The sequence below is a fragment of the Carcharodon carcharias genome, chromosome 6 (genome assembly GCF_017639515.1).
Source record: "Carcharodon carcharias isolate sCarCar2 chromosome 6, sCarCar2.pri, whole genome shotgun sequence".
In the NCBI taxonomy this organism is placed as follows: Eukaryota; Metazoa; Chordata; class Chondrichthyes; order Lamniformes; family Lamnidae; genus Carcharodon; species Carcharodon carcharias.
The window spans coordinates 103,558,085-103,579,499 of record NC_054472.1 but is presented as its reverse complement, the minus strand read 5'-3'; the positions used below and the strand labels follow the sequence as shown (position 1 = coordinate 103,579,499).

At 45.1% G+C, this 21,415-nt stretch overlaps 1 protein-coding gene across 4 annotated transcripts in view; it reads right to left on the bottom strand.

Moving 5' to 3' along the window:
* atp6v1h (ATPase H+ transporting V1 subunit H) overlaps nucleotides 1–21,415 on the bottom strand; it is a 157,463-nt gene that overhangs the window by 59,756 nt on the left and 76,292 nt on the right. For 3 of the 4 annotated variants that reach the window (XM_041190165.1, XM_041190166.1, XM_041190164.1), the window contains 2 exons: nucleotides 17,904–18,001; nucleotides 14,927–15,119 (listed from right to left, as the gene is read on the bottom strand). The exons of the other annotated variant lie outside the window; for it this stretch is intronic. In XM_041190165.1, coding sequence (XP_041046099.1) covers nucleotides 14,927–15,119; nucleotides 17,904–18,001 — 291 coding nt within the window. The remainder of the gene's footprint in view (nucleotides 1–14,926; nucleotides 15,120–17,903; nucleotides 18,002–21,415) is intronic. 4 annotated transcript variants of the gene reach the window in all.

Below are 21,415 nucleotides of genomic sequence, written 5' to 3'. Positions count from 1 at the left end.
AGGCACTGACAGGCCCTTGCAATCGCAGCATCCCGGTTTGCGCCAGTATCCCCCATGTTGCAGGATGACAGGCAGCCATGCAGCACACTCATCTCTGGGGATCCGAGGGGTGACCAGCACTCTCCAGGAACCATTAAGGGTCAGACACATGGCCAGGAAAGGTACTAAGCACACTCATGTTAACCACATCTCTCTTGTTCTTTCATGTTGGAGGACCACCACATCTGGATCATGGATCCTGGTGATCTAGCTGTATGCCTGATGACCTAGAGACCATAGAAGACTGAGGAGAGAGTGAATGAGGCTCCTGGCTGTGCAAAGGCAGGAGCAGCAGCCTCATGAAGGGGCAGAAGGGGCTCCTGCACACTCTGCTCAGAAGAAGTGACAGCGAGCCTGGCTGGCTGCAAGGGCCTAGCGACACCCAGGGTCCATAGGCGCCGCCTGCCATTCTTGCAGATGTCTGAGAATCAGTGTCACTGAGGACTGCGCATGTCTAGGGACCTGGTGGCTCACATCAGCCACTTGGCGCCAAGCGGACATGGAGGGCATCCACTACCAGTGGCTGTGAAAGTGAGCGCAGCGCTCAATTTCTATGCCAGTGGCTTCTTTCTGTGGGACTTCACAATCCGCCACCCACAAATGCATCCATGAGGTCACGGATGCCTTCTTCTCCAAAGCACACAACTTTGTGCGTTTTGCACGGGACCGGGATAGCCAGGGTGCAAGGGACACTGGATTCACCCTGATCTCGGAATTTCCACAAGTGCAGGGTGTGACTGACTGCACTCATTTGGCGCTCAGGTCTCTGTTGCTACACTCGGTGGACTTCAACTGCAAGGGCTTTCACTCGCTGACGTGCAGCTGGTATGCGACTGCCAGAAACGCATTCTCCAGGTGTGTGCATGGTTTCCAGTGAGTGTGCACGACACCTACATCCTGAGTCACATGCAGATCTCTGCAGTCTGTCAGGGTCCACACAGGCTGCAGGGTTGGCTCCTTGGGGACAAGGGCTACCCGTGGAGGCCGTGACTGACGACACCCATGCAGAGGCCTCAGATTGCAGAAGAGCAACGATATAAAGAAGCTCTTACAGCAGCTTGCAACTTGGAGAAGCAGACAATCAGGATGCCTGGACCGGTCTGGTGGAGCCCTGCAATACAGTCCGCAGACGGTGTCATGCATTGTCGTCATCTGCTGCTTCCTTTACAACCTGGCGCTGTAACGGGGAGAGGAACTGGCTGAGGAGGTCCTCAGTGGTGACAATGATGCTCTCGCACTAGCGAGATGAGGCAGGTGCGCTCAGGAGGCCCTTATAACTGCCAGATTTGCACAGGATGATGACGACATGCAGTGATGTGTCCCGATAGATCCTCACATCACAGCTGTGAAAGTTTGACTACAGTCTGGCTTATGGCAGCACCAATGGCTTCTGTAAGAATGCCTCCGTCATGGAGATGCAGAAGAGGCCCTAAAAGTCATTTATTCACAGGAGGATGATGACAACACGCAGTGAGGACACTCCATAGATCTTCACAGAGCCTCTGAAAATGTCTGACTCTTGTCTGGCTGAGGGCAGCTCCATTGCGGCTCCATGACCAGGGCCATCTCAGAGATGGAACCATGAAACTTTAGACGCCTCTGATGCTGTGTCCACCTTCATCACCTCAGCCCTTCAGGAACTGGTGCGCAGCATCAATGGTCGCAGATGCTGCTGTGATGGGGGCCAGCCCCACCTTAAAGGTGCTGAGAACACACAAAGAATGAGAACACACTGTGGCACCTGCCCACTACATTCTGGCAGCAATGACCAGCACTGCCAAAGCATCAGTAATGTTTCTAGGGAGTGAGAGGCTGGACCATCACTGTGGTCTGAAGGCTGCACAGAGCACAGAGAAGATGCCCTAGACTGAAACACATGCCTTTTATCTTGAGCAGAAAGGATTCACATCTGAGTGATAAAACACAGTTCATCAGAACAAGGAGCCACAGGCAGGGACATATTCTTAGGAGTTTACTGACAATAGAGAACAGTATGTACAAGTGATCAACACCTGTGGCCAGGCTGTGCAACTACTTTTACCTAACTTTCCTAAACCTTCCGCTACGTCTTGGTGCTCCCTGGACAACCACAGCAGAAGTGGAGACAGCCTGCTGACTGTGACGCCCTGTCTGTGATGACTTTGGCAGACATCCTCTGGAAGGCCCCAACCTTTCGGGGTCCTACTATGTGGCAATGGCACCGTCCTCGGCATGTGAACCTGGAGTTGTGGGGGGTCATGGGAAGAGCGGATTTGGATGGGCCAGTCACTCCCAGAGTCACCTGGGTGGAGGGCCCCAGAGTGTGCACCTGCTGCTCCTCCTTCCTATGGGTGTCCAAGGGCCCCTGCTGACTTCGTGAATGGGAGGGATAGCTGGAGTGAGATCGAGCTGCCCAGCACCCCTCTTGCATACACACTGTTGGAGGTCAAATATGGCATCAGCAATGGAGTTAACCCCTCGCAGCAGTGCAGGATTGACGTCCTGAAACAAGGTCTCCATGGTGGCCACCATCCTACCAGTGTGATCACCTCAGCCAGAAGACGGATGGACTCCTCTACTGTGCCTTGCAATCCGAGGAGTGCAGTGGACATCCCTTCCTATGTTCCCTAGCTTGCCTTTGTATCTCCAGCAACTGTGACATGACCAAGTCCAGGTTTCTGACTCGGACTCAACAATGTTCTAGCCTTCAGCAGTCCTCCAAGTGCTGGGGATCTGGGAAGACCCTGCCTCCACCTGCTGTGGATCAGAATGTGAGATGTGCTCACCAGATTGTTGATCCCAAGGGTACTCTAAAGCTAAGTCCCACCGAGGTGTGTGTCTCTGCGCTGGTGGAGTGTGAGTGAGCGCTGTGACGGGACTTCAAGGAGGGTGCCTTCAGATTCCTCTTCAGAGGTTTCTTCGGGGCTTGATTGGAGGCCCTGGGTCATGGACTCTGTCAGCTGTTTGACAAGTGTGCCTGTGAAAGCAAGGGGAGATAATTAGTGCAAGGCAGTGGCCTGTGAAAGAAGACACATCACTCATGGCATGGTTGTCTGATGGATGTTGCAGTGCTGGGTCCTCACTTGCTAGGGCAGCACTGACCTCACCTTTAGCGCAGGACCTGTCCTGGCGCTGTTTTCGAATTCTGTCAAAACTTTGATCTCTGGCATTGCTCCATCTGCTTGCGACCTTTCCCTCCTGTTGTACGCCAATTTGTCCTGCACGGATAAAGATGGGGAGAGCATATCAGGACGCCTGCTGGGCTAGATGATAAGTATGCCTGGCTTGTGTGGGTGGTGAGTGGTCCCATGGACCGGATGAGGATAATGGCAGTGTGTATGGAAGAGTAAATGGCGATGTCCCTTACAGTGGGAGAGAGTGAGGGCTCTGTGGATGTGTGATGAGTTTGCGAGTGAGACAGCTGGGAGTGACGAGAAAAGTGGCTTACCTTGGCGGAACGGAGTTGATCATTCATCCTTTTGCGGCACTGGGTGGCTGTCCTCCTCTGCACAGCGTTTGCGCTGACCACCGCTGCCAATGCCTCCCAAGTCGGGTTGGTGACTTTGCTGCCCATCCTGCGGCCAGTGCGGAGTAGAGCACATCCAAGGCATCCAGCAGTTGCTCGACGGACCCATTGTAGAAGCGGGGTGGCTGCAATCTTTTTTCCTTTGCTGGCCATACCTCCAGCACAGCGATGGTGAGCTACTGGCAATGAATGCTATGCTGCCGGCTGCCTTTAAAGATGGCTGCCGGGTGATGCAACAGCTGTGTGATAGCAGGCAGGCAAATGAGACTCCGCTCGCCATGGAAACGGCTAGTTTCATGGGGGTGAATAAAGAATGAGCCGGGTTCGGGACGCTATGGCTTGAAAACCCACCATTTTTGTCAGTGGTAAGACTCCATTTTACATGCCCGTTACCGCAGAGTGCAATTCTGGGAAAATTCCACCCATTGTGTGGCTTGAGCGGGTCTTGCAGCTGGTGGTATTTCCATGGGTCTATTGCTCTTATCCTTCTCTAGGTGGCATAAATAGAGGGTGTGGAAGGTGTTGGTGAAGGAGCCTTGACAAGTTGCTGTCATGCATCGTGTTGATGATACACACAGGTATCACTCTGTCAGCGGTGGACAGAGTGAAAGTTAAAGGTGGTGCAAGGCGTCTGAACTAGAACAATCTTTGGCACAAATTGTGAGAGATTTCCAACTGCACCCAAGTAGAAACTTCAAATCATATAGTTTACCATAGCTGTCAGGAATCAAATTATTACTACTAGCTCAATATGAGCACCAATTTTAATAATTACTGTAATATCTATGCCGCATCATTGCTAATTTAATATACTTGTTTTCCAGTCAAAGCCAAAGTCACAGTTTAGTGCAAAATTAATTGACCACCTTCCCACATTAAGGAAAAATAAGGGCATGAAATCCAAACACCTGAAAAAGATGGGCAGTCCCAGTTAATGGTCCTCTGTTTCATTGACAGAGAAACAATAACGTTGTACCATATTAGTTTATAACACGTTATTTTGTCTATTAGAGTTTGATGAAACACGTTCTACTGTAAATACATAACAGTAGGATGTCACGGTCAGGTTGGGGGAGGCGATTGCGGAGTGGTATTGTCACTGGACTAGTAATCTAGAGACCCAGGGTAATGCACTGGGTACCTGGGTTCAAATCCCACCACGGCAGATGGTGGAATTTGAATTTAATAAAAATCTGGAATCAAAAGTTTAATGATGATCATGAAATCATTGTTGATTGCTGTAAAAACCCAAGTGGTTCACAAATGTCTTTTAGGGAAGGAAATCTGTTGTCCTTACTTGGTCTGGCCCACAAGTGAAACCAGATCCACAGCAATGTGGTTAACTCTCAAATGTCCTCTGAAATAGCCTAACAAGCCACTCAGTTGTATCAAACTGCTACAAAGTCACAAAAAAGGAATGAAACCGGACAGACCACCCGACATCAACCTAGGCACCGGAAACAACAACGGCAAACTCAGCTTAGTCAACCCTGCAAAGTCCTCCTTACTAACATCTGGGGGCTAGTGCCAAAATTGAGAGAGGTGTCTCACAGACTTGTCAAGCAACAGCCTGACATAGCCACCCTCACGGAATCGTACCTTACAGATAACGTCCCAGACTCCACCATCACCATTCCTGTGGGTGGGACAAGACATACCAAGCAGAGGTAGTGGCATACAGTCAGGAGGCAGTTGCCCTAGGAGTCCTCAACATTGACTTCAGACCCCATGAAGTCTTATGGCTTCAGGTCAAACATGGGCAAGGAAACCTCCTGCTGATTACCACATAACACCCATCTCCTCAGCTGATGAATCAATGCTCCGCCATGTCGAACACCACTTGGTAGAAACATCGAGGGTGGCAAGGGCGCAGGATGTATTCTGGGCGGGGGACTTCAATGTTCATCGCCAAGAGTGCCTAGGTAGCACCACTACTGATCAAGTCCTAAATGACATAGCTGCTAGACTAGGTCAGCGGCAGGTGGCGAGCGAACCAACAAGAGGGAAAAAACATACTTGACCTCATCCTTGCCAACCTGCCTGCCACAGATGCATCTGCCCGTGGCAATATCAGTAGGAGTGACCGCCGGACAGTCGTTGTGGAGGTGAAGAATCGCCTTCACATTGGGATACCCTCCATTGTGCTGTTTGGCACTACCACCGTGCTAAATAGCATAGATTTCGAACAGATCTAGCAACTCAAGACTGGGCATCCATGAGGCACTGTGGGCCATCAGCAGCAGTAAACTTGTACTCGAACATAATCTGTAAACTCATGGCCTTGCATATCCTCCACTCAACCATTTCCATCAAGCCAGGGGATCAACCCTGGTTCAATGAAGAGTGCAGGAGGGCATGCCAGGAGCAGTACTAGGCAGACCGACAAATGAGGTATCAAACTGCTGAAGCTTTAACACGGGACTGCTTGCAGGCCAAACGGCATAAGCAGCAAGAGATAGACAGAGTTAAGCAATCCCACAACCAACGGATCAGACCTAAGCTCTGCAATGCTGCCGTATGCAGTCTTGAATAGTGGTGGACAATTAAACAACTCACTGGAGGAGGTGGCGGCTCCACAAATATCCCCAACCTCAATGATGGAGGAGAAGACCAGCACATCAATGCAACAGATAAGACTGAAGCATTTGCTACAATCTTCAGCCAAAAGTGCCGAGTGGATGATCCATCTTTACCTAGCATAGAGGTCCCTAGCATCACAGATGGCAATCTTCAGCAAATTCCATTCACTTCACATGATATCAAAGAACAGCTGGAAACACTGGATACTGCAAAGGCTATGGGCCCTGACAATACTCCAGCAATAGTAATTAAGACTTGTGCTCCAGAACTTGCTGCGCCCCTAGCCAAGCTGTTCCAGTACAGCTACAACACTGGCATCTACCCAGTTATGTGAAAAATTGCCCAGGTATATCCTGTACAGATAAAGGACAAACCCGACCCGGCCAATTACTGCCCCACCAGTCTACTCTCCATCATCAGTAAAGTAATGGAAGGGGTCATCAACAGTGCTATCAAGTGGCAATTGCTTAGCAATAACCTGCTCACTGATGCCCAGTTTGGGTTCCACAAGGGCCACTCAGCTCCTGACCTCATCACAGTCTTGGTTCAAATATGGACAAAAGAGCTGAAATCCAGAGGTGAGGCGATAGTGACTGTACTTAACATCAAGGCTGCATTTGACCAAGTATGGCATCAAGGAGCCCTAGCAAAACTGGAGTCACTGAGAACCAGAGAGAAAATTTTCCAGTGGTTGGAGTCATATCAAGCACAAGGGAAGATGATTGCGGTTGTTCGAGGTCAGTCATCTCAGCTCCATGGCATCACTGCAGGAGTTCTTCAGGGTAGTGTCCTCGCCCAACAATCTTCAGTTGCTTCATCAATGATCTTCCTTCCATTGTAAGGTCAAAAGTGGGGATGTTCGCTGATGATTGCGCAACGTTCAGCATCATTTGCAACTCCTCAGTTACTAAGCAGTCCATGTCCAAATGCAACAAGATCTGGACAATATCTAGGCTTGGGCTGACAAGTGGCAAGTAACATTCGTGCCACATAAGTGTTGGGCAATGACCAACTTCAACAAGGGAGAATCCAACCATCACCGCTTGATGTTCAATGGCATTACCATCACTGAATCTCCCACTATCAACATCCTGGGGGTTACCATTGACCAGAAACTGAACTGGACTAGCCATATAAATACTGTGGCTACAAAAGCAGGTCAGAGGCTAGGAATCATGCGACGAGTAACTCACCTCCCGACTCCCCAAAGTTTGTCCACCATCTTCAAGGCACAAGTCAGTAGTGTGATGGAATATTCTCCACTTGTTCCAACAACACTCAAAGTTTGAAACCATCCAGGACAAGCAGCCCACTTGATTGCCACCCAATCCACAAACATTGACTCCCTCCAACTCTGACGCACAGCAGCAGCATGTAGCACCTACAAGATGCACTGCAGGAATTCATCAAGAGGCACCTTCCACTTCCAAACCCACAATCACTACCATCTAGAAGGGCAAAGGCAGCAGGTACATGAGGTTTTTTATTTTATATTATTCATTCACGTGATGTGGGCTTCGCTGGCTGGGCCAGCATTTATTGCCCATCCCAAATTGCTCGAGAAGGTGGTGGTGAGCTGCCTTCTAGAACCGCTGCAGTCCATGTGGTGTAGGTACACCCACAGTGCTGTTAGGAAGCGAGTTCCAGGATTTTCAACCAGCAACAGTGTAGAAACAGCGATATATTCCCAAGTCAGAATGGTGAATGACTTGGAGAGGAACTTTCAGGTGGTGGTGTTCCCATCTATCTGCTGCCCTTGTCCTTCTAGGTGGTCGTGGTTTTGGGTTTTGAAGGTGCTGTATAAGAAGCCTTGGTGAATTCCTTGTTGATGGTACACACTGCTGCGACTGTGCATCAGTGATGAAGGGAGTGAATGTTTGTGGATGCGGTGCCAATCGAGCAGGCTGCTTTGTCCTGGACAGTATCCAGCTTCTTCAGGGTTGTAGGAGCTGCACTCATCCAGACAAATGGAGAGTATTCCATCACATTCCTGACTTGTGTCTTGTAGATGGTGGAAAGGTTTTGTGGAGTGAGGTGGTGAGTTACTGGCCACAGGATTCCTAGCCTCTGACCTGCTCTTGTAGCCACAGTATTTATATGGCTAGTCCAGTTCAGCTTGTGATCAATGGTAACCCCCGGAATGTTGATAGTGGGGGATTCAGTGATAGTGACGCCATTGAACATCAAGGGGAGATGGTTGGGTTCTCTCTTGTTGGAGGTGGTCATTGCCTGACATTTTGTGGAACGATTGTTACTTGCCACTTGTCAGCCCAAGCCTGGATATAGTCCAGATCTTGCTGCATTTGGAAATGGACTGCTTCAGTATCTGAGTCACAAATGGTGCTGAACATTTTGCAATCATCAGTGAATATTCCCACTTCTGACCTTATGATGGAAGGAAGCTCATTGATGAAGCAATGGGACACTATTGGGCCTGGGACACTACCCTGAGGAAGTCCTGCAATGACATCTTGAAGCGGAGATGACTGACCTCCAACAACCACAACCATTTTCCTTTGTGTTAGGTATGACTCCAACCAGTGGAGTTTTCCCTGATTCCCATTGACCCCAGTTTCACTAGGGTTCCGAGATGCCACACTCGGTTAAATGCTGCCTTCATGTCAAAGGCAGTCACTCTCACCTCACAAGTTCAGCTCTTTTGTCCGTATTTGAACCGAGGCCCCAATGAGGTCAGGATCTGAGTGGCCCTGGTGCAACCTAAACTGGGCATTAGTGAGCAGGTTATTGCTAAGCAAGTGCCACTTGATAGTATTGTTGATGATCCCTTCCATTACTTTACTGATGATTGAGAGTAGACTGATGGGCGCTAACTGGCCAGGTTGGGTTTGTCCTGCTTTTTGTGTACAGGATATACCAAGGCAATTTTCCACATAACCAGGTAGATGCCAGTGTTCTAGCTGTACTGGAACAGCTTGGTTAGGGGTGCAGCAAGATATGGTACTATTGCCAAAATATTGTCAGGGCCCATAGCCTTTGCAGCATCCATTGCCTTCAGCCATTTCTTAATATTACGTGGAATGAATCGAATTGGCTGAAGATTGGCATCTGTGATGCTGGGGACCTCTGGAGGAGGCTGAGATGGATCATCCACTCGACACTTCCTGCTGAAGTTTGTTGCAAATGCTTCAGCCTTATCTTTTGCGCAGCTATGCTGGGCTCCTCCATCATTATGTATGGGGATATTTGTGCAGCCTCCTCCTCCAGTGAGTTGTTTAATTGTCCACCACCATTCACGACTGGATGTGACAAGACTGCAGAGCTTAGATCTGATCCGTTGGCTCTGTCTATCGCTTACTGCTTATGTTGTTTGGCACATGCAAGTAGTCCTGTTTTATAGCTTCACCAGGCTGATACCTCATTTTTAGATGTGCCTGATGTTGCTCCTGGCATGCCCTCCTGCACTCTTCATTGAACCAGGGTTGATTCCCTGGCTTGAAGATAATTGTAGAGTGGGGAATACGCCGGACCATGAGGTTACAGATTGTACAATCCTGCTGCTGTTGCTGATGGCCCACAACACCTCATGGATGCCAAGTCTCTAGTTGCTAGATCTGTTCGAAATCTATCCCATTTAGCTTGGTGGTAGTGGAGAGTATCCACAATGTGAAGGCAGGACTCCACATTGACTGCACTCCAACCGATAGTGTCGTGGACAGATGCATCTGCGGCAGGCAGGTTGGTGAGGATGAAGTAAGGCATATTTTTCCCTTTTGTTGGTTCCCTCACCACCTGCTGCAGACCCAGTCTAGCAACTATGTCATTTAGGGCTCGGCCAGCACAGTCAGTAGTGGTGCCACCGAGCCACTCTTGGAGATGGACACTGAAGTCATTCTGCGCCCTTGCTACCCTCAGTGCTTCTTCCAAGTGATGTTCAACATGGAGGAGCACAGAGGGCATTATGTGGTAATCAGCAGGAGGTTTCCATGTTGGACCTGATGCCATGAGACTTCATGGGATCTGGAGTTATGTTGAGGGCTCCCAAGGCAACTCCTTATTTTTCAATTTTTGGTTTTGCTTGATATCAAATGAACAAATAAATGAACAAGCTACTCAGTTTAAGGGCAATTAGGGATGGGCAACAAATGTTAGCCTTCCCAGTGACACCCATAATCCCATGAAAGAATATAAAAATGCCTTAAAAACAACTGAAAATGTAATAGAATTATTTTAAAGCATGACCAGATGAATTCTTAAGACACAAGTTGTTTACTTCCAGAATCATACTATGAGAAATGGTGTCTTTAAGAATAATATAGAATTAGCAGGCATTGTATCATAAACGTTTAGCAGAGGTTGCATGCTTTCCATTTGTCTCTTTTCAGGGAAAAAAACATTCTTAGCAACCAGGGACTGAGGCAAAATAAAGATGTACACATTCCAGGACTGATAGCAGGGAGTCTTCTGGTGCTTTGTGTATCCTTTTATCTATGCAAGTGTCAGGTATGGGCTAGCAAATGATCCTCAGCATGAGGTAAAATAAAAAAGTGACCTCAAGCTAAGTGATGGACAAGGGAAGGTGACCACCCTGTCCTCTGTTATTGGTTAGAAACGTTCATTCAAGTAATTGACATAGAGTAAACTACCAGCCCTTCGTAATGAACGTTTAGAGACAGGATTCAGTCCCCGTCAGGCAGCCACCTTCTTCAGATGGAATTGGGGCCAGAAAAGAGAGTGAGGAAGACAGGGAAAAAAAAAAAAATTTCCTGTGTCATGATCCTAGTTGATGTTAATACAGGACAAATCAGATCCCAGAACGGAACCTGTGACTGCCCTTGACATCAATGAAGCACTTGACCAAGTACGGCATCAAGGAGCCCTAGCAAAAAACTAGAGTGAATGGGAATCAGGGGGAAAACTCCCCACTGGTTGAAGCCATACCTAGCACAAAAGTAAGATGGCTGTGATTGTTGGAGGTCAATCATTTCAGTTCCAAGACATAGGCCCAACCACCTTCAGCTGCTTCATCAATGACTTTCCTTCCATCATAAGGTCAGAAGTGAAGATGTTCACTGATGTTTGCACAATGTTCAGCAGCATTTTGACTCCTCAGATAATGAAACAGTCCACGTACAAATGCAGCAAGACCTGGACAATACTCAGGCTTGGGCTGGGAAAAATATGTAAAAAAGAGGGAAGGCTGTGTGTAAAGGCAGGCATTTTAAGATGTAACAAGTGTGAAATGCCTTCAGCATCAAAACCTCAAGCTGCTGTCCATTACAAACTGAACTTAATAAAACTCACTTTGAATTGGATTGTTCAAGGTATCACGTTTCTTTGTTTCGGTCTTTTAAAATCAGTGTTTTACTTTTGCCTTAACAGAGGTGTAACTGGGAGTCAGATTAATTAGGGGATTTAGAAGTTATCATAGCAGTAATTTGTAGAGATATGTGCTTAAATCATTTCTCTTATTAATAAATGTTTAATTTAGTTTTGTAAAAACCTATAAAGCTCAGTGGTCTTATTACTGCAGAATTGAAAGCCCGCATCTCGAAACATAAATTGCAAAAAACTGTTGTGGCAGTTGCCTCAAGTTTCCCTCTGAGATTTGAACAACTCAGCATTTACCATTGGCTGAGCCATAACAAAAACACAAGTCAAGAGTGTAATGGAATATTCTCTACTTGCCTGGATGAGTGCAGCTCTCACAACACTCCATCCAGGACAAAGCAGCCTGCTTGCTTGGCACCCCATCCACAAACATACACTCCCCTCCATCACCGACACACAACAGTGTGTACCATCACAAGATGCACTGCAGAAATTAATCAAGGCTCCTTAGGCAACATCTTCCAAACCCACGAGTGCTACCATCTAGAAGGGCAGCAGGCACATGTGAAGTCCACCACCTGGAAGTTCCCCTCCAAGCCACCCACGATCCTGACTTGGAAATATATCGCTGTTCCTTCACTGTCGCTGTGTCCAAAGCGACACCTGCATCCCGCAAATGAATTTTTAAAAAGACCTTGGGTGGAATCGTCCCAGATTTGCACTAAGTACTGTAGCGGGCAGGTAAGATAACAGGCACGATGGCAGGTTTTCATGCCATATCATCCCAAACTCGCTGCATTCTTTTTCATTCCCAGGAAACATGCCACTTCCATGGCGGGCAGGCTCTTGTTCACCCACCACAGCATCACCTCACCATGTTAGCACACCAAGCACCATATTTAAAATACAGCCATGCTCAGTGTTTATGGCCCAGGACTCTACAAACAAGGCATGGCCCCGAAAGGCAAGACGACTGCAGCCCTCAAGCGCCTATTGGACGCCGTGGAGGCCCACTGTGATGCCCTCTAACCCCACTCTGGCCAGAGGGGCAGCTATATTACCATTCCAGCTTGGTAGGCGAAGGCAGTGGTGATCAGTGCCAATGCTGCACAGAAGAGGCTGGCCATCCAATGCAGACAGAGGATGAATGATCTCATCTGTGCAGCAAGGGTATGGCAACCATCTCATCACTCTAGACTCTCACGCTCAAGCCCATCATTTACTGGCATCTCACTCACTGACAGCTCAAGGGACATCATCACGCAATCTCTCATATGCCCTCATGTCCACCCGGCCTCATCTCCTCTGGAGACTGCCTGCTTAGCCCTTACCATCTTGAGACCACTTGCACAGATCAACACGTGACTCACACACACCCTGGCTTACCCTCCTTTCCCAATACAGTTCTCGGCCTGCAGCCTCTTCCCTTGCCCAAGGCCTTTTCTCCCCCTTCCCCAAACAAGACCTTGCCCTGCAGCTATTGAAAAGCCCCCCACATATGGCTGATCTGGTAGGTAGGGACCTACTTGTGAGTCCTCCTGAAAATGAGGTGGTGCTGTCTGTGCAGCCTGACACTGATGATTGCGAGTGCGAACCAAAGCAAGTTAGGCAAACAAACCTTGAAGTCCCAAGCGAAGTGCAGCTCACCAAGTACACGTTGGTTACGTGCTGTTGTGAAACATGTCAGCGTGTTTTCCTGCCAACATGGGCAGACAATCCAGCCAGGTGGGGGTGGGGCTGGGTGAATCCAGTGGGCTGGCCTTATAATGATATGCTGATGTATTACAATGAGGTTCCCAACGTCCAATGGTAGGAAACGTAGCACATCATTGGCAGGCTGTGCGGACAGTCGCGAACTGGTTTCAAACCACTGTGAAACTGATTGCGTCATATTGTCCACTCATGCCACTGAACACCCCTGTTGGCGACAGGCACAGAAAATCTCAGCCCATAATTCTTTTTTAAAACATGGAGATACTTACTGAGATAGATTCACAGAAGCCTGCTGTTGACTTTTTAACAAAAAGATAGACATTTAACAAGAAACATTAACTATATTACACTAGACAACAAAATGGTTGGAAAGATTTCACAGACACTAAGGAAAAAGATTGTTCAAAATCATGCTATCCCTTTTATCCCAGCAATGTCCTTACACACCCAACAATCCAGTGAAGTACCACCATTATTTCCATACCAAGCCTAGAGCTGGTTCAGTTGCAAAGAGGTTTATTTTCCAGTAGACTTCTGAATATTCATTGGAAGTCCTTCCACAATTGGCATGTCTCTTGAGATATCCAGAAAACGCACACTAAATTCACTTTTACTTTACCTTTGGCATCATTTCCAGCTAGAGAGTGTGCCTTAGGCCTTTATTGTCTTCACTCTGTGGTATACACATAACAATTAAACTAAAATCTGCCTGTCTGTCCCTGTGTCTCAGTGGTTTCTCTTTGATCCCCCATTGCTAGGTAACAGCAGTTTTTTTTTCCCCTACTTATTGTATTTGCTTTAACTTCCCTAAACTACTAACACCTTGGTAATCCATCTCTTCACTTCAAGAATCGTAAAACCTCATTAAAAATGCATATATACAAACCAGGCCTGGAGGCTTCCTGGTTCCATCTAACAACAAATGCTAAACACACAAATAGAATAAAAAATGTATATCTTGTTCCTAACACCCACGAATGCAAATATAACTTACTTAAAATTATTCCTAGTTCCTAATACTTAACACTTCAGCTAGAGAGAACGTTGCCATCACAATCTACTGGGATCAAGACACTGTCAACCTCTGGTATCAACTGTCACAGGTCATGTACTTACACTGTCTATTTAGAAAATGCATTATACCTAAACTGTTGCTTCTTAATAAACTACGTTAAACTTACTTACAAATATTGAACAGTCTGTCTAAGGTATCTGTGGCTCCTTAACCTAAAATCTTACAATGCTAAGAAAATTAATAAGTATGCTAGATAGACCAATTGCTTTCGCTTACACAAAATGTTATTAGTATTATCCCTCCCTCAGAAATAGGTGCACTGCATGTAATCCACGTTTGCTCAGTAAAATAAATATTCTGTTAACAATTAACAGTAAACCTTCCAAATGTGAATTATGAACAATGGGAAAGGGCAAAGTATAAGACCTTATTGAAGGAAATGTGATTTTGCTATCTTCCTCACTCATTATCCTCCATATACTTTACAATTTTAATAAATACCAGTACTGAAAACAGCTAGAACTGTTTCAGACACCAGTTTATCCCAAGATGACAGTCTGTGCAAAAAAGCTTAATGAAAACAGAAACACCTCACTTCTGGACCAATATTCAAAACTCACATGAGACCAAGTGGAACAAACTTCAACACCCCATTAGTTACTCATCTGCTCGGCAATGACAAAGTTAGACAATCCTGCTGGGAGAACATCGCTAAATAATAAAGATATCTAAAATGTATATTATGACAACTGTGCAATCCATCAAGGTGTCTCTTGCATACATACCCTAAACGTTGCCAGAATGATTCTAGTAACTTTTTCTTTCACAGATTCCTGAAGAATATCTGATAAGGCCGGAACAATGTTCAATCTGCGTAGATATTCACACAGTTGTGGACTGAAGGCCAGTAACCAAAAGGAGAAGATCATCTGATACTGCAGCTGGAAGCCACATTTATTGTTTATAACGCCAATGATGCTGTAGGGGGAGGGGAGGGTGTTGGGAAAAAAAGGTTTTAATGCATTTTTAAAAAATAAAATTACACTTTAGACCAGAAAATATATACAATCCATTCAAAATAGCTAAAAAAAAATCCATAGCATGTAACCTTCCAATGTAATGTTATGAACTAAGATCAAAACAATTAAGATTTTTATTTTTTTTATTCACCAGAGGATGCAGGCATCACTGGCTAGGCCAGCATTTATTGCCCAACCTAATTGCCCTTGAGGTGATGGTGGTGAGCTGCCTTCCTGAACTGCTGCAGTCCATATGGTGTAGGTACACCCACTGTGCTGTTAGTGTCCCAGGATTCTGACCCAGTGACAGTGAAGGAACGGCGATATATTTCCAAGTCAGGACGGTGAGTGGCTTGGAGGGGAATTTCCAGGTGGTGGTGCTCCCAAGTGGCTGCTGCCCTTGTCCTTTTAGGTGGTAGTGGTCGTAGGTTTGGAAAGTGCTGTCTAAGGAGGCTTGGTGAGTTCCTGCCGTGCATCTTATAGATGGTACACACTCCCTCCACCACCAACGATCAGTGGCAGCAGTGGATATTTGTGGAAGGATGCCAATCAAGCTGGCTGCTTTATCCTGGATGGTTTCAAATTTCTTGAGTGTTGTTGGAACTGCACTCATCCAGGCAAGTGGAGTGTATTCCATCACACTCCTGACTTGTGCCTTGCAGATGGTGGACAGGCTTTTGGGAGTCAGGTGCTGAGTTCTTTGCCACAGGATTCCTAGCCTCTGACCTGCTCTTGTAGCCATAGTATTTATATGACTAATCCAGTACAATTTCAGTCAATGGCAACCTCCAGGATGTTGATAGTGGGGGATTTAGTAATGGTAATGCCACTGAATGTCAAGGAGCAATGATTATGTTCTCTCTTGTTGGAGATGGTCATTGTTTAGTACTTCTTTGGCACGAATGCTAAATGACACATGGCAGCCCAAGCCTGGATATTGTCCAAGTCTTGCTGAAATTGGACATGGACCGCTTCAGTATCTAAGGAGTCACAAGTGCTGCTGAATATCAGGGAACACTCCCACTTCTGACCTTATGATGGAAGGATGGTCATTGAAGAAGCAGCTGAAGACAGTTGGGCCTAGGACACTACCCTGCAGAACTCCTGCAGTGATGCCCTGAAACTGAGATGATTAACCTCCAACAACCATAACCATCTTTCTTTGTGCAAGGTGTGACTCCAACCAGCACAGAAATTTCCCTGAATCCCACTGACTCCAGTTTAGATAGGGCTCCTTGATGCCATACTCGGTCAAATGCCATCTTAATATCAAGAGCACTCACTCTCATCACACCTCTGGGGTTGAGCTCTTTTGTCCCTATTTGAACCAAGGCTGTAATGAGGTCAGGAGCTGAGTGGCACTGGTATAGAGAAATTGAAATGGTGCATTGGGCAACACATGGAAATATATTGCAGAAAGTGTGGGAGCACGCCAGAAAGATTGGGGGTGGGGAGGAGAGAGAGAAAAGAAGCGAGCAGCGAGAAGTGCGGGCCAAGCGACCAGCGAGAAGAGCGAGCGCAGGGAGAGCGCGAAAAGAGAGGGTGGGGGGGGGGAAAAGAGAAAGAGAGAGGAGAGGAGAGAAAAACAAGAGAAATAAACTTACTGGCTGATGTGTGCATTAACATGCTTCATGAGCTCATGGTTATTTTTCCCAGAATATTTAGGCCATTAAATTCTTAAGCATGTAAGGAATTTATAAAATACAGAATCTGCCCAAAGCAACTTCCTTGAAGATCTGTACTTGACGATATTTTTTCCCTAAATTTTGTTAGATCACAAAACTATGAAGAGATTTCAAATAAAGCTGCTGATTTCTCGTAACCGAGGAGTTTGAAACTTTTGAGTAGATGGGGAAGATGTCAAGCAGGCAAGATCTTTCAAAGAATTATGAACAAAAGACGTGGGTCACCACAAAATAGAGTAAATATAAAATTGTCATAAAAACAAAATGCTGTAAATATTCAAGCAGGCCTAGCAGCATCTGTGGAGGGAGAAACATTTAAAGTTTCAGTTCAAATCACTTTCATCAAAGTGTAACCATTTCTAATGCAAGGTCATGACCTAAAACAGTGGGTTGAATTCTATGCAGAGGCAGCAACCCCACACACTGGATTTAAAAACATGGGTGAGCTTGCCTCAAATTGCCAGGAAACCCTAAGCTGATTTAACAACCATCGTGCAGGACTTCTACCTCTATCTGGAAGGAATTCCCACTTCTGACAGCAACCGGCCAATTAAATGGCCAGCAGCTCTTTAATCCCAGCAGTGCCACAATTGTCGTTGCAGCTGACCAACCAGGTAAGTGGAGAGTTTCACTGGGGCCAAACTAGCAGGCCTTGGTGAGGGGGGTTGGGGGCCTGGGTACAGGAGAATGGGTGGGTGGTGCTGAGGGGGTGCCATCATTGGGCACAGGGTAAAATATCAATTACGACAGCTGATAATGAGCACAGCGCTCTGCCACAACACCCAATTTTACTTAAAAACTGTTCTCCCTCCACAGATGCTGCCAGGCCTGAGTATTTCCAGCATTTTCCATTTTAATTGCAGATTTCTAGCATCCACAGTATTTTGCTGTTATATAACTAATTGCCAGTTCAGTATGAATACACTTGCCTCCAGTGATCAAGCAATTAGCTGCAATACGTTTCCTCAAAACGATAATTAGCACGGGATATGCAAAAGCCATGACAGACTACTTGACCAATTTGCATGCAATAAATTAGTGTACCTAGAAATTCTTACCAGTTCACCCCATCAGCTTCTACCCAGGCAAAACGATATTCATTGATTCTTAACATTAGCTGCAGACAACCTGCCACACATTGCACATATTGGGAGCTCTGAAATTAAAAGAAAATAATAAAAGTGATCAAAATAAAATTGTTCGTACCATGCTTTGAATTGAAATTAGCTTTGTGGATCATTAACTTTCTTTAAATTGCAAAATAATTTCTTAATTGTTGGCCCTTAATGGCCATAAGGGAAAAATTGGCCTGAGCCAGCAAAAGAACAGTATTTAAAAAAATTATTTCTATTTTGAGCATTTTTCAATATTCAAGAAAATAATCCAAATATTGATGCCTGGTATGCCTCTACTACAAGGGTTTCAATTAGCTAAGTTAAAGCATCTTTGTCACAAATTGAGTATACACTAGATATGCTCTTGATTTCAGTATCACCATCCTAAAAGAGAATTCAATGCTTACTACGAGCAGGCATAAAACTTGTCATTAGGCAATAAAAAGTAAATGATGGTAACAATATGAGCCCTCAATTTGTGTTCTGATGAAAGGTTATTGACCCAAAATGCTAACTCTTTGTCTCTCCAGAGGCTGCCTGACCCGCTGAGTATTTCTAGCATTTTGTTTTCATTTCAGGTTCTCCAGCATCCACAGTATTTTGCTTTTGTATTAGTGTTTAATTTACTTCCCTTTTCTTCCAGGAATGCCGGCCTTGAGAAGTTTTGCTCTTCTCTCCAACAGGATTTCCATTTGTCTCTTCTACCTTGTTCACTTTCATTGTTTTTATTTTCGTCCTTATGTTTGATCAGAGATCTACCAAAACTCACTTTTACAGTTACATCTCCTTCCTCAACAACTGTCTCCGGCTCTGGCAAATTCTAATGAGAGGTCATTGACCTGTTTTTATTCCTCAATTTGTATACTAAATTCTGTGATTTCATTTATGCACCAGTCTTTGGTAAAGTAAATTGATAAGCACTCAGGCAAGGCCAACTGTAAACCAACAAACTGGATTATTTTACTGGAAATACATGAGTTTGAAACAATAAGATTTACCCATTGCCTATGCCGTTAGCAACTTCAAAAATAATAAAGATTTTTTTAAAAAATGTCTATTTTCACTTTATCAGTCAATAGTTCTGAAGTGATTGGCACTCAGTTAGAGAGAGTTCTCTGCCTTTTTCACTGTTTCAAACTCAAAAGTACTGAAAACTTTGGAGGACATGGTAACTAAAAATTTGAATATTCCTCCAGCAGGTCTGCTGAGGACTGGCTTACTAGGTTGTCAAGCTACCAACTTGAATCAGAAACCTTCTGTTTGGCTAGGTCTTCTCTGTATGCCATGAATGAAATCAATTCAATACCGCGCATGCAAATAAAATGTTGGACGTGCACAGATCAATCAGTATTCATAAAGAGGAAGGACAGATGATGATGATGATGATGGTTTGGATGTATAACTCTGTGGTCAATAAAAATTTAGAATGCCTAGACCTGTATTTTGGTGTAAATATTTAAACAATATTGCAATGTTAAGGGAGTAGTGTTGTCAAAGGTAGAATTTAAACTACATCAGTCGTTTATGTCAACAATCCCAAGCCATTATTCATTGTCAACTGTTGAAAACTCCCCGACCTCAACCAGGTAACTGCAATTCAAATAAATTGCAAAGCATCTTGTGTTTAAGGCACTTAATAAACACAAGGCTGCTTTCCTATAAAAGGATCACATTCCACATTACAAGGAGCAAAGGCAGAGGGCAAGGGAAGTGGCATACATTTTCACAAATCCCCAAAGATCAAATGCCCTGAGCACCTCTTTTTTTAATATTTGTTCATGGAATGCGACTAGCATTTATTGCCCATCCCCAATTGCCCTTATTCAGGGGGCATTTTGAACCTGGGTCCCCAGACTATTACCCTGAGTCTCTGGAATACCAGTCCAGTAACGATACCACTGCACCACCTCATGTTGGCTTCTTGGTTACATGGTGGTTTCTCCTGAATGAATTTTTTTTTAGCCTCCTAAGTTTGGAAGCTTGCCTCGAGTGGATGAGTTCTAAATCACAACGACTATTGTTGGTATCAGAAACTTAAAATGTGTAAATTACAGGAAACAAGAATTTATACTTTACATTTGGTTAAAAAGTTTCTATGGTACACACCTACAATGAGCACAGGAGCAATAGTTTGGGCACATTTATCAATGGAAATTCTCTGGAGATCATAGTCATAAGAGCTTGCTTGAAAATTAGTGACTTTCTTAGAAGTTTAAAAAGGCAGATTTGAGGCTCTCCTTGATTTTATATCTGCTTTTCGTTAATCCAAGATATACTAAACACATAGCTGTCAAGTGTTAGAAAAACAAATTTCAACTTTCAATAGAAACTGAAACAAAACCTAGACGGTTACACAATTTACAATTCCTGAAGCCTTAAACAGAAAATGCAGTAACCATCCCCTCCAAATTTTCCAATTTGTCACTTTGCTAATCAGGCATCCAGTATTTGATGGACAGAAATTACTTCCAATTAAAAATTGGAAAGATCACAGACATTCTCAACACTTCCAATGACAAAATCCGTTGCATTACCACTGCCATCTGCCTCCCTGGTCACTATGTGAAACTGAACCTAACTGAGCACATCTTGGTGTTTTATTTGATGGTCTTCCAACCACATATCCTTTTCTTCACCAAGGCCACCTACCTGCACCTCCATTGCATGTCTCCACCCCTGCTTCCATTCAACGGCTGCTGAAACCCTTACCCAAGCACTGTTACTTGTAGACTTGATTATTCCAACATGGCCAACTTCCCACCATCTACTCAAACTTTAGCTCTTGCAAAACTCTGCAAATGATATCCTAACTTGCCCAAGTCCTGTACATCCATTAGGCCTATGTTCACTGGCTCCAGGCTGAGCAATGCCTCCAATTTAAAATTCTCAGGCTTGTGTTCAAACTCCTGCAAGGCCCTACCCCTCCCTATCTCTGTAACCTCCTCCAGCCTCAACTCTTAGAGATCAGGGTGTTCCCTTAATTCTGGTCCCTTGTGCATCTCCAGTTTCCATCCTCCTATTTCAACTATCTAGTCCCAAGTTCTGAAATTCCCTTGATAAATTTCTTTGCCTCTCTCTCCTCACCTTCAGGTTTTCAGCATCTGCAGCTTTTCTATATGAATGCAATCTCATTTTATTAAAAGCTAAAGCTGAAAAGTCTTCTACAGTCAATTCAGATTTTACTTAATTACAAAATTTTCCACTTACACCTACTTCAATTATTTTTGTATTCAACGTGCAACACTTAATTAACTCTTAAGTAATAGTAAACCTGGAACACCATCTGCAATGTAATTTAAATGTGAGGCTTCATCTATCAAAGTATCCAATCTACATTCCAAAGGGTTACAAACTGAACAACTACTCTGCCCAGTAGTGGAAATTCAGGTGACTTTATACATGCAATGTCTGAATATATCAAGGAATGTGTGATTGTTGTTATTATGTAGGCAATC